Source organism: Micromesistius poutassou (assembly GCF_964030765.1).
Source record: "Micromesistius poutassou genome assembly, chromosome: 16".
NCBI lineage: Eukaryota > Metazoa > Chordata > Actinopteri > Gadiformes > Gadidae > Micromesistius > Micromesistius poutassou.
In genome coordinates, this window is record NC_140286.1 from 10,990,889 (window position 1) to 11,003,868 (window position 12,980).

General features: G+C 45.1%; 1 protein-coding gene across 1 annotated transcript; it reads left to right on the forward strand.

Moving 5' to 3' along the window:
* The first annotated feature begins 2,766 nt into the window (after window positions 1–2,766).
* Window positions 2,767–12,522, forward strand: LOC311360477 (desmocollin 2-like protein). The gene is made up of 16 exons (XM_084480556.1): window positions 2,767–3,078; window positions 3,240–3,330; window positions 3,456–3,670; window positions 3,816–3,926; window positions 4,680–4,832; window positions 4,982–5,126; window positions 5,220–5,374; window positions 5,716–5,850; window positions 6,008–6,193; window positions 6,410–6,657; window positions 6,865–7,007; window positions 8,326–8,547; window positions 8,771–8,992; window positions 9,756–9,874; window positions 10,218–10,601; window positions 11,267–12,522. The coding sequence occupies exons 1-16, from the start codon at window positions 3,034–3,036 to the stop codon at window positions 11,462–11,464; spliced, it is 2,772 nt and encodes a 923-aa protein (XP_084336682.1). The 5' UTR covers window positions 2,767–3,033; the 3' UTR covers window positions 11,465–12,522.
* Window positions 12,523–12,980: the final 458 nt, after the last annotated feature.

The window sequence follows — 12,980 nt, forward strand, 5'->3', positions numbered from 1 at the left end:
GCCTATTGTCTCTGTGAAGGAAAAAGGGGGTGGGTTACACTCATCGGGAAGTGGCCAAAATAAAATACCACAGAATAGTCCAGAATGAGTCCACTAGATCTTGGCCCACTACACTGATCAGTTCGTAGTCAAGATACGCAGTCACATAGTCAATTCAGATTAAAACAACAAACGAAAAAAAAAAAAAACATTTAGTAAAGACATCTTTCTCCCTCTCTCCCCCCCCCCCCCCTCTCTCTCTCTCCCCTCCCCTCCCGCTCTCTCTCTCTATCTCCCCTATCTCTCTCTCTCTCTCTCTCCCCCCCCCCCTCTCTCTATCTCTATCACACATCTGTGAAACTTGTACCGACGATGTGAAATTCTTGAGGTATAAGACCATAAACCATATGAATTAGTGTGTGTTTTGTGTGTGTGTGTGTGTGTGTGTGTGTGTGTGTGTGTGTGTGTGTGTGTGTGTGTGTGTGTGTGTGTGTGTGTGTGTGTGTGTGTGTGTGTGTGCGTGCGTGTGTGTGTGTGTCCAGTACTTGGCAGTACTATATCCGCCAACGATCTAATTTGTTACAATAGAGAAAAATAATAACAAAAACAGATCTGTGTGGCGGAAACAGGTGAACAGGGTGGGACTGAGAGAGGATTACGCTGGATCTTCAAAAATTTACTTTAACGGCCCATGATTGTAATTGACAACATGAAACTCCATTCTAACTATATCCCAAACTGTGTGGGAAGTGGACACAGATAAGGCCTAATGGGTCGACTCCCCCAACGCGTTCCTGTGGTACAGCATGTACACAATAATAATTATCGTAATACTGACTTTTTCCCTTCATCGTTGCTTTCTTGAGCTGATTTGCACACTAATGTATTAACCTTCTACCACCCGCATGCAATGAGTAATGACTGGTTTCACTGATACTGTAAATAGAAAGCACACATTATTTACACATAATCATTAACCAGGGCTTTGCAAAAAGCAGTGGAGTGTTGGCAGACCCAACTGTCAATTATTTATTCCCATAATGAAACATAATTATTATACATGAAGACACAATAAAGCAGTACACCTATGTTGGCCAATTACAGTAGTATTATAGTAGTAGTGCAGTATTACAAACATGTTGTTTTTTGTTGCTCAAAAGCTTGGACAGCTACAATGGTGGCCTACTTCATAAACAAATAGCATGCTATAATAAGGAAATGCTGTTTGCAGCTGGACATGTTTCAGATCAGTGTAAGTATCATCATTCTTCACACTGATGTAACTTGTCTCACCACTATAGCATTCCTCCCTGGCAGTGACCACACCCTCAGTATTCAAGATCTTTCCCTTGAGGACATACAGTAATTCCTCAATCTGTGCACAATTTCAGGAAATTGTTTGATTTATTCACTTACAATCATAACCGCATTTGTCTCTACTGTAGTTTTACTGGTAGCCTAGTTTATATTCCTCTGTATTAACATTTTCATAGTGTTTTATTATTCTTCCCATGTTCGTTTAAACAGATTTGGCAGTGTACATAGGCCTACTAGTGCATTTCTCATGCGAATAAAGCTCTTTTGTGATGAAATGAGGTGAGACTGAGCTCGAGGAGTGAGTGATTGACGCACGACATGGACAATGACAGACGCAAAGTTCCACAGGAATTGTGTGTTGCAAGTTCACACAACACCATGACGCATAGGCTACGCACTTTCTATTACTGCCTTCGCCGACAATAATAAGGAAAACGCCTTTTTCATTACCTAAGAAGCGATCAATGACCTAGAAGTAGATACACTGACGTTTGCTGATGGTATTTCTACAGCGCATATGAGCTGGCCAGCCTGAGGCCCACGCTTACATTTACCTGGCTGTGATATATTTTTGAGTGGTTAAAATGGTAGTTTGTCGTTTTTAAATGATAGCGTGTCATCAAGATGATTTTGGTCAAAGCTGTTTAGCATTAGGGCGTTTAGATTCTCCCCATGACCTTTAGGCCCTACAGCCCCGCCCCTATCGGCCCCGGGAGTCACCTTATCAGACGATTCCGTTGAATTTCCCATGTAGGCTCATTGGTGCAATAGCCCCTGCATGCTTTTGCTCCGTCTAGCGCTGTGTGACTCCCAACTATAAACACCTCTTGGTTTATCTGTGGTTTATAGAGATAGCATATAAGGGGAGCTCTGCAGTGGGGGTAGAGTCGACCAGCCGACCCCCCCCCCCAACACAGACAGACAGACAGACAGACAGACAGACAGACACACACACACACACACACACACCAGGCTTCATTCAACACACATTCCTGTGGCGTTAGCGACGAGGAGGCCTTCACTTACTCCTACACGCTTGAAAGAACTGGAGGTTGAGCAAGAGGGGCGAGCTACAGGTCATTGTCTGGACAGAAATATGGAAGTGAGAGTCATTTCGCACACTAAACCACAGTCGAGTCATACAATAAACACGTAACACAGAAGGCTATACACAAGTCTACTAATTTTGGGTGTGGATTTAAATAAAAAAAATTAAAAAAAATTGCTATTTTATATTGATATATATATTCAGAGCAAAACGGCATGAAGTGTGAAAACAAAAAACAAGTTGCAACGTGGTAGCCTAAAAAAAAAACGTAGCCCACTCCTGCAGGAGCAGTTTATGTGCGCTCTTTATACAACACCGCCCCCTGCTGGAAGCATTCGTCTATTCGTCTTGTTTCCCACCAGTGCGAGTACACAGATCACAATACGCTGTTGTCTAGGTGGAGCAGTCTAGGTGGAGCAGTTAAGGTGTGTCATGCTAAACACGTCACTTTCTCTAGTTTCATGTGTCGAGCTGGACATTTTTGCACAGGGAGGGAGTCGTCTAACGGGCTCACTCAACCTACCTGCACCCTTCACAAAAGCGCGTGTCGAAGTTTTTTTGTATCTCTCCAACTCATCGACACAACAGACGGATCTGTCACTCACTACTCAAGTTCAGATCGACGGAAGACGGGTTGAAGTTAGTGGACCCATTGGAGGGAGAGAAATAATAAATAGGCCTTTGTCGAAATGGCATCAACATGGCATTTACACATTTACATGTTATTCATCACAGTAAGTACTCGCAATATTATTATTTTTTTAACTTGAAAAATGTATTTGTTATACATAGACTAAAGAAACGTACAAGCCTGACTCTAAAGATAACATATACAACGATATGTAGGCCTATATGAACCCATGCATTATATTATCATGTGTTGTGTATTGTATAGATGCTGTCCGTTGGGAACGCATGTTTTCTCCCCGTTTCCATCCGAGTATTCGTGCCAGAGACGATCCCGACCGGTGTTGTGCTCTATCAAAGTATGAGACCTATAATATCCCTCACCTCAACACCTGTGGAGCGGCCAATCCACCCAGTACCAGGCCTGTTCTGGTGGACAGTAGAACTGACGTGGTCCTTGTTTTGTTTTTATTCACCCCCTCAGTTAAAGTGGATAGCTGCAACACCACTGAGGCATTAAAGTTCGCATCGAGCGATGGAAACTTCTCGGTAGGAAGAGGAGGCATCTTTGCGTTGTCCAGAACGGTGGTCCCGCTGACGGGCCGCCGGTTCTCGGTACGTGCGCAGGACGCTAGCGGACACACTAACATCATGGAAGTCAATCTTCTCCGTGAGCCGAGTGCAGCGCCTACAAGACTGGTATGTTTTTATTTTTTCATTATTCAACTTAAAATATTGCATGATAGCGGAGTTTAAGTGACAGGTGTATGTATGATAGTCTTAAAATATTGTAAATGGTTCATTTCTGTTGTATTTGTTTGTGTCGATGGTTCGCCTATCACAGGTGGAGAGACGGATCAGGCGCTTCCTGAAGCGGGCCAAGAGAGTGTGGAGACCGCCACCGTTCAACATCATGGAAAACGGCAAGGGGCCTTTTCCGAAAGTTCTCGACCATGTAATAATAATAATCAGTTATTGGCTAAACACCTGTCGTTGAACTATACGCCTATATTTCATACCAGCCAACACGACTGTCCGGAGTCCGGACCGTCCCCCGAATAAGTCATGACCGACGGCTTGTCGTTGACTCCTCCCTTGTTTTTTAATGAAACGAGGAGCTACCTTCATACACACCCAGACACACCCCTGGAGGTTCTTTGTGCTATTCGTATATATATATATATATATTTTTTTTTAAAGGGTTAGTGTGTGTGTGTTCAGAGACCCAGTACTTGGCAGTACTATATCCGCCATCGATCTAATTAGTTACAATAGAGAAAAATAATAACAAAATCAGATCTGTGTGGCGGTGTGCTCGGACACCGACTCTGGGAACAGGGTGGGAATGAGAGAGGATTACGCTGGATCTTAAAATATTTACTTTAACGGCCCATGATTATAATTAACAACATGAAACTCCCTTCTAACTATATCCCAAACTGTGTGGGAAGTGGACACAGATAAGGCCTAATGGGTCGACTCCTCCAACGCGTTGCTGTGGTACAGCATGTTTCCCAATTATCGTAATACTGACTTTTTCCCTTTTTCCCTTTGTTTCTTGAGCAGATTTGCACACTAATGTATTAACCTTCTACCACCCGCAACAAAAATATGCTACAACTCAACCTCTATGTGTGTTACTGATACAATATAATATAATTATTACAATATAAATATTTGATGTATACTTTTACTGTTCAATGGCTAGATTGGGTCGAACACGGCGTATAACCGCACAGTGTACTACACCGCCGAGGGGCCGGGGGTGACCATGGCTCCGGAAGGGCTTCTCAGCTTGAGCAGAGAAGGTCTGTTGAAGGTCCACAGGGCTATCGACCGGGAGCAATACCCCCAGTTAGAAGTGAGTGTATAAAAGTTCATTGTGGTCGTTGTGCGATGACATATATACAAGATAACTTCAGGGTTCCATAGAGATATAATAAAATAATCACTTTGTGTATTCTCTGGAGTTTAAAAATCATTCTTTTTTAAAATTCTTTCTTTTTTAAGTTTACGGCCAGAGTTTATGAAGTCGGCACCAACACACAAACAGACAAACCTCTGACCGTCACGGTGATCGTGGACGATGAGAATGACAACAAACCAGAATTCGTGGGCCGTCTTTTGTACAGTGTGGCGGAGGGAACCAAACCAGGTCAGGACTCCTCACTCTGGCTGCACAGCCATACAGTCCCTACACAGTGAATGGGGTTCACTAACCAACCCATTTTGGTCACCATCTCCACAGGAAAGGCAGTGGGCCGTGTGAATTCCACCGATAAGGACCAAGCCAACACCCTCCACACTAAGATCAGATACTCTCTGCTGACGGAGGGAAATTTTTTCTCCATCAACTCTGAGATTGGCTTAATAATGGTGAAGAGTGACAAACTGGACCGAGAGGTAACAGCGTGCATTTCCTTACTTCACGATTAATTCAATACCATAATTATATGTAGTGAAAATAATGGTTGATGATATTTTGTTTTGCCATTGGTTTATCTTACCTTTTGCTTAATGCTGTAAAGTAAAAAAATGATTTATACAAAAGATGTTTGTATTTGGCGAGTGTCATTAAAGATAAAGCCAACTCTAAATGTGTGACACTGAAACAGCGCCATTTCTGGTGAAACACACATATTAGCATAACTGTCATTTTTGATTTAGTCAAAATAGTGACAGTTGACAAATCGGGAACAATGGCCAAAAAGGCCTACGATTTGAAACTTTGTTCTGTTTTCTAGACCAAGGAGAAACATTTAGTTATAGTGCAAATCCAAGACATGGGTGGTAGTGAGAAGGGGTTGGTGAACACGGCGACTGCCACCATTACTCTGGAAGACATCAACGACAATGCTCCAACGTTCAAACAGACATCGGTAAGTTGCCTAGTGAGGAACGTACTAACTTCTTAATGCCTGAATCTTATATAAGATTGAATATTAGCTTCAAAGTGTCATGCAATCCTTTTTGGGGAAAAAGTTGATTGAATGCCGCACATTCACACATTGTTTTGAAATTTGATTCTCCTTAAAGTACGATACAACCGTCAACGAGAACGAAGCAGACATACTTATCCTCCGGATTCCGGTTGAAGACAAGGACGCACCGAACACACCGAACTCCCAGGCAGTATTTGAAATCACAGAAGGAAATGAAGATAACCACTTCAGGATCGAAACAGACCCCCGGACTAACGAAGGGCTGCTGTACGTGGCGAAGGTAATGGCTCTTTTTGCCTTCGCTTTATTACACATCAGCCAGTTTGGTTGACACCTTGGTGTCAAAAAGAAGTTAAACCACAGCCGTTGTTCATGCTACGGTCACGCAGGACACATTTTTAAATCAATAATATGTTTTCAGGGAAGAACTAATGATCCGAGTGAAGAGAGATTTGACTGAACTTTTTTTTTCCTCTTTCTGTCCCTGTTTCTCCAGGCTCTGGACTACGAGAAAGACAAGAGTTTGAATCTAAAGATCCAGGCGAAGAATAAGGTGCCCTTGGAGGGTATCAAAGCCAACTGGTTCACCATCCCTGTGGTGGTCGCGGTGAAAAACGTTGATGAGGGCCCCGAGTTCAAGGCCCCCAACATCCGCTTGGTGGTGAAGGAGAACACACCCAACGGCACCGTCATAGGAAGCTACACTGCGAAGGATCCCGAAACCAACAGTGCCGGCGGCATCAAGTAAGCGGCCCCTCTTCTCTGCGGGTTGGGTAGGGCGTGGTGAACGAGTGGCTAGGGGGAACACATTGTCATGTGTACTTCGACGAGGCTTGAACCGCCTTGACATAGCTTTGCGTGGGGCCAACTCTCAGAGCACGGCGGGAGAATGTGGTGTGAAACAAACAAGAAAAGGAAAACGCCATTGTTGATCTCATCGTCATGTCTCAGGTACTACAAGGTCACCGATCCCGCCGGGTGGGTCAACGTCGACGTGAACACCGGGGAGCTCAAGGTGGCCAACACCATCGACAGAGAAGCCCCTCATGTCGTAAAAGGGCTCTACAACATCACCATGAAGGCTGTGGATGCGAGTAAGTCAAGATCTCCCGCTGCTGTAACCCTGCCTGTCCTTTGGTTGTATCGCAGCCCAGTGCCGCGTAGTACCACGCCTCAGAATAAAGTAGGGCATTTGAGGCTTTGATGGAATGTGAGCGTACACAGACCTGCACAGTTGCCACTGCGCTCTAGTGCGCTCATCGTCTATCTACATACTAGTGTCTTGAATTTGTTGTATTCGTAGCGTAAGGTCATCGACGGGGGACCTCGTTCCCAGTACCACTTAAATGCTGGGTATTCGTGAGTACATAGAGTTAACCAGATGTCTAAATTCGTGACTTTAGCCAATCCTCTACCATGCATTAGTCAGCTAATTGTCTGTCTCAGTTTATATAAGCCACCTGAGGTCTGAGGTGAAGCTGTCACACCCTTTGTGACTCTTCAGGTTTTAGGGATGGAATACATTCATGTTTGATGTTGTTAGGTGTACATTCTAGTGGTCTTCAATTACATTACAGCGCTACCTTTCATTTTTGTTTGTAAGTCAGACTGGTTTTGGTTATTCATTCCAAACCCTACTCCACCACATGCAGTTGTCTGAACACATCTTTTTTGTGTCTTTCTTTTTGAGGTTAAGCAAGGACATACAGATAGTGTTGTACTGCCTGATGACTCGTAGTCAGAACCACTTTCAGTTACTCATCGGTTCGTTCTCCAGCATGTCTAAACAAATCGGACCCATCTGCTTTTGTATCCTGGCTATAAAATATCCAATCAAGTCATGTTGATACACATGAAATCAAAATGATTGTTCCTCGATTCCATGATTGTCAGGAATTAGAAAACCCTTAAAAACCCTTTTTGCTCCTCCTTACCTCTGTGACCTTCTGACCCCTTATACTCCGTCCCACTCCCTCAGATCAGGAAACCACAATTTCCTCTCTGTCCCCCGTACCAGACTTTCTACCCTGGGTGGCAGGTCTTTCAGCGCCATGGCCCCCAAACTCTGGAACTCCCTTCCTCAATCCCTCTGTGACTGTCCCTCCTTCCCCTCTCTTTAAAGCTCATCTCAAGCTTTCTCTTTCAAGAACACTTCTCCACTTCCAGCACTACTTAGACTCTCTCTATATCTATGTACAGAATCTTTATTTATTTGTTTTGTTGCATTTCCTGTTGTTCTGTTGTGTTACCCTGTCTCTGTAAAGCGACCTTGAGTGTGAGAAAGTAAAAAAGAAAGAAAATAAACATATTATTATTATTATTATTAAGCTGAAGATTAAGATCCAAAGTTACTTCATTACTTTGTAAAACCAGTTTTATGAGGCCGTTGACATTGAACTCCCCGCGTCTCAGACAAGAAGTCCGCCCTGGGGACGGTGACCCTGGTGGTGGAAGACGAGAACGACAACATCCCACTGCTCCACAGAAAAGAGATGGTTCTGTGTAAGAAGGACGGCCATCACGGCTCTGTGGTGCTGGAGGCCGTCGACCCCGACAGCAGTCCTTTCGGCGGGCCCTTTATCTTCAACCTGCCCAAAGACAATGACGGCAATTGGATGTTGACGAACGTAAACGGTGAGCGAGTCTGCCGCCCCCCTCTGTTGTGATTCAATTTGAATGGAATTGTATGGAATGTAAATAATGTACGATTTCAATGTTCACCCCAGCAACCACAGCCGCACTCATGCTAACTCTTGAACTGAACATCACTCAGAGTTACGAGAGCTCGCGAGCAACTCATGAACGGGAATGGTTAAAATTGTGATTTTTTAAATTTATTTCCCCCTTCCACCCACAGTTACGGAGGCTACCCTTGAGCAGACAAAAGAGCTCCCAGTGGGGATCTACAGCGTGCCCGTAATGGTGACGGACCTGCAGGGGTCAGGCACTTTACAGACTGTCAAGGTGCAGATATGCCGGTGCAGCAAAGGGGTCTGTGTGCCCAAGAGCACCAGCATAGGCATGGGGCCCTTGGGGATCCTGTCTTTCCTGCTGCCCCTGCTGCTGCTGCTGCTGATAGGTAAGCCCTTAACATGTCAGGTGATATTGGCGCCGCTGCCAAGGATCTATCGTCGACATCATTTCAAATAATAAGCTAAATAATTTACTTAGCATTTTGTTTATTGCCTAAATTCACTTAAAAGTGAAGAGAGTCAAAAGTCAAGAATGCTTATTATATTATGATTGAAGATTTGAAGTTTGTTATATAACTAACTTTAATAATTCTCCAACATTGCATACCACTGTGTGCAAATGGTGGATATCCTTGGCTGACCAATGTATTTTTGCGTGTACAATCGCTGTTGCATAGACAGAGGAAAACGTAACACAAAAGATAATATAACAGACAATAAGTGTATTTTACCACTTAATCCGCCTTACTATTTGACAACTTAAGACGTGGAGAACATAAGAAACTACTTTGAGGAGTCTTCCCAAGAATAATAAGAATAATTTGGCACATGCATGAAAGAAACTATATCGTTAAATATAACAGATAAAGTCTTCGGGAAAAGCCTGTCGGCGTTGCCTACTCCCGAGCTGTAAACTTGTATGGAAATGTCTCCCTGGCACCAGAACCTGAAAGCGTGTGTGTGTTTTTTTAACGAGATGTTGTTTGATCTTGACAGTGTGAGTCGCCCACTCCACGCATGCTACACATCTGATGTACGCAGTGCTAATTAGGTGCTCCTCTGTTGAACTGTGGGGTTCCTTTTAAACACAAGGGTGCTCAGCTCCGTCTTATTCTTCCTCCTCCTCCTTCTTCTTCCTGCGCGGCGCAGGGATCCTCCTTGCCCTGTTCTGTAACACAAAGCATGAGAAGATGGAGATGGAGGACATGGGAGACAGCGGTGGCATCTTGCTCAAATCCAACATTGAGGTCCCGGGGGAGGAAGTGGTGGTAAGACGTGATGAAGTATGCGTGTGTGTGTGTGTGTGTGTGTGTGTGTGTGTGTGTGTGTGTGAGAGCGTGTGAGTGTGTGTGCGTGGGTGTGTGGGTGTGGGTGTGGGTGTGGGTGTGCACGTGTGCGTGTGTGTGTGTGTGCGTGTGTGTGTGAGCGTGTATGAGCGTGTGTGAGAGTGTGTGGGTATGCACGTGTGCATGTGTGTGCACAAAGACACAACCCAAAATAATTAAAGACGCTGGACGTCTATCATACAAGTTGGCTTTTGAATCTAATTGATCCATGACTATTTTCCTATAATATCCCATATCTCTGTACCATTTCTTTCATCCACTACAGGATTCCAAACTCATCATGGGCCCCGGGTACGACCACATGTCGGGCTCGGTGAAGGGCTCGCTGATGAACGTGGGCTTTGTGGGCAACAAGAGCTCCAGCACCATCGGCACCCTGGACAACCGGCAGCACCTGGTGCAGGGCTTGAGGCAGACCAGCCTCTCCCAGGGCCAGTTCAACACCAGCCAGTTCAACAACAGCCAGTTCAACAACAGCCAGTACGGCACCGGCCAGTACGGCACTGGCCAGTATGGCACCGGCCAGTACGGCCAGTTTGAGGAGACCCAGTATATGGACAACAACATGGCAGTCAACGTTGGACAGCTCTCCCATGATGAGTCGGCGTTGTACCAAACCTGGGCGACCAACGGCATTTACCTCCATGAGGTAGATTGAAGAGTTAAAGCGTTGAAGTTGGTTGAACGTCCCCTGTCCCCGCTAACCCTAGTGTTGATTTTAAACTAAAGCAATGCCATACATTATTTTGCATTCCACACAGGTCTATACATATGTGTGTTGAGGTGGATCCTCTCCGTTGACAGCTGGTAGATTGAAGAGATAAAGAGTTGAAGTTAAATGCGGTTAGAGTTGAGTTGGTTTGCTGTTTGAGTTGGTTGAAAGTCTTCTATTGTTGTACCGTTACAACTGTGCCATAGCTGTGCCGCCGCTGTCACATCTAAAGTAATGCCAGTATAATACGTAGTTTTGCATTCCACACGTGTCTATATATATATATATATATATATATATGTGTGTTTCTGGGTGAAGCTCTTTTTCGCTGCTCTGATAGCTTATCGGGAAGAGCTCTTTGAGGAATCCCCTCGGGCAATTACCAACGTCCTTAGCTTAGTGACAAGGACACAATGTACTGAAAGTGTCCTTTGAGCGAGTGTCTTCTTTTGTGTGCTTCTCACACGGCTGGGATCATCATCTCTCAAAGCAGGATGCAGTGTTATCACACTGCGACGCAATTTCTTTCCGGCCTCCCATTGGTTAGTTCAGGGGGCATAGTTTCAACTTTTTTTTGTTGTTGTCTTTTCCGTGTTCTGCAGAAGCTGGCCTACCTGGACACGGACCCTGACGAGGCCGGGGCGGAGGACATTCTGCACCCCTACGGGTTCGAGGGCGCGGGCTCTCCGGCCGGCTCGGTGGGGTGCTGCAGTGACATTGACCATAAGGAGGACCTGAACTTCCTCGACACACTGGGGCCAAAGTTCAAAACCCTGGCCGCCGTTTGCACCAAGAAGTGAACAGGAGGACACCAGCGGTTCGTTGTTCGTTCAACGTTGATTTTTTTTTAGGGTTTTCTCTACAAAGAGGTGGATGGCGGATGTGGATTTTGAGGGGTACATGGGCCATGATGGAGAGTAAGGAGTTAAAGCAAATGGGTTTGGATCTAAGATGTCATAGGCCTACACATTGACATCTCAACTGACTGCAGTATGAGTTGTGACTTGTGACTTGATCTGCATCACACACACACACGCGCGCACACACACACACACACACACACACACACACACACACACACACACACACACACACACACACACACACACACACACTAGTCTGCACACTGTACTGTTTTTTCCTTTTATACTTTTAGTTGTGTCCTTAAAAGATTTGCACTGAAAACCAGTTATGTACAGAAGTTGTTTTATAATGAGATTTTAATCCTGTTCTCTGGGGTGTTGGACTCATGGGGCGGTATCGATTGACGGTTATCCCACTTTTTTCACGTTATCAATTATCCTATTTTTTTGTCTAGTTTTCAATGCTGCACCGTTGTTTTTGTTTCGGTGTTCCCGACGAGGAGCTTACGCCTGTGTTTACAAAGGCGGATCTCACTGCTGTTGAGTGTGGCGACGCTAGCGGGTTTCGGGGGCAAAGTAGGGGCTTTTGGAGCGCACACACGCGGCGGGCAGGCGGGCGGGTGTGGAGTTGACAGATGAGAGCCGCGGGTTCAGGGCGGGAGTGCCAGGGAGCGTCTGCCTGAAGCTAATCCCCGTGAAAGTCTGCGAGAGAGGGTGTGACCGGGAGGGCGGGGTTCGGCCTGCGGGCTGACACAAAAGCGTTGCAAAAAAGAAGAAGAGGAAGAACAAAAGGAAATGCCAAGTCTCTGAATGTAAACGTGAAGATTGCGAAAACCACCACACAAAAACCCTCACCCAGTACCAAGTGATGCAATAAAGATATTAACGTCATTGGATGTTACATTTCATTTTGACATTGTTTTATTTCTCATTGTTTTCAACGTTGTTTTTGTATTTTATTAATAAATGCAGCAACTGTCTCATTATGCTACCAACTGCAAACAAACCCTGGAGTCTGAGATCCGTGCCAGCATGTGTAATGTTGGATCTCTTAGGGATTAGAAAGTCTATTGGTATTTGCTTGTAAGACATGAGACGTCAGAGACTGCACCGGGCTGGTGAAAAGGAGAAGCTGTCGTGACTCATGCGTTGTAATCTATGTCCATATGCTATGGTGAATGAGACACCGGGTGTGGTTCTGTGAGTCAGACGTTCACTCGTCTCCATGACAACATGACAACAAGGGCCCAACCTGTTCTGCTTAGCACTCGCCCTTGCCTCCCAGGTGCCCCACCTTTTAGCACCACCCTCATTATCTGGCAGGCCTTTAGAACAAACAGAGAGTTGTTTGTTCTCTCGCTCTCTATCTTGCTCTCTCAGTCTTGCTCGCTCTCTCTTTTTCTCTCTCTCTCTCTATCTCTCTCTCTCGCTCTCTCTCTCTCACTCTCTCTCT

What these genes read in the sequence shown, in the direction of transcription:
- LOC311360477 (XM_084480556.1), top strand. Translation starts at nt 3,034, where the DNA reads ATGGCATCAACATGGCATTTACACATTTACATGTTATTCATCACA. An exon ending in GTGCAGCGCCTACAAGACTG is followed by an intron (nt 3,671 to 3,815) that starts GTATGTTTTTAT and finishes CGCCTATCACAG; the next exon opens with GTGGAGAGACGGATCAGGCG. An exon ending in GTGACAAACTGGACCGAGAG is followed by an intron (nt 5,375 to 5,715) that starts GTAACAGCGTGC and finishes TCTGTTTTCTAG; the next exon opens with ACCAAGGAGAAACATTTAGT.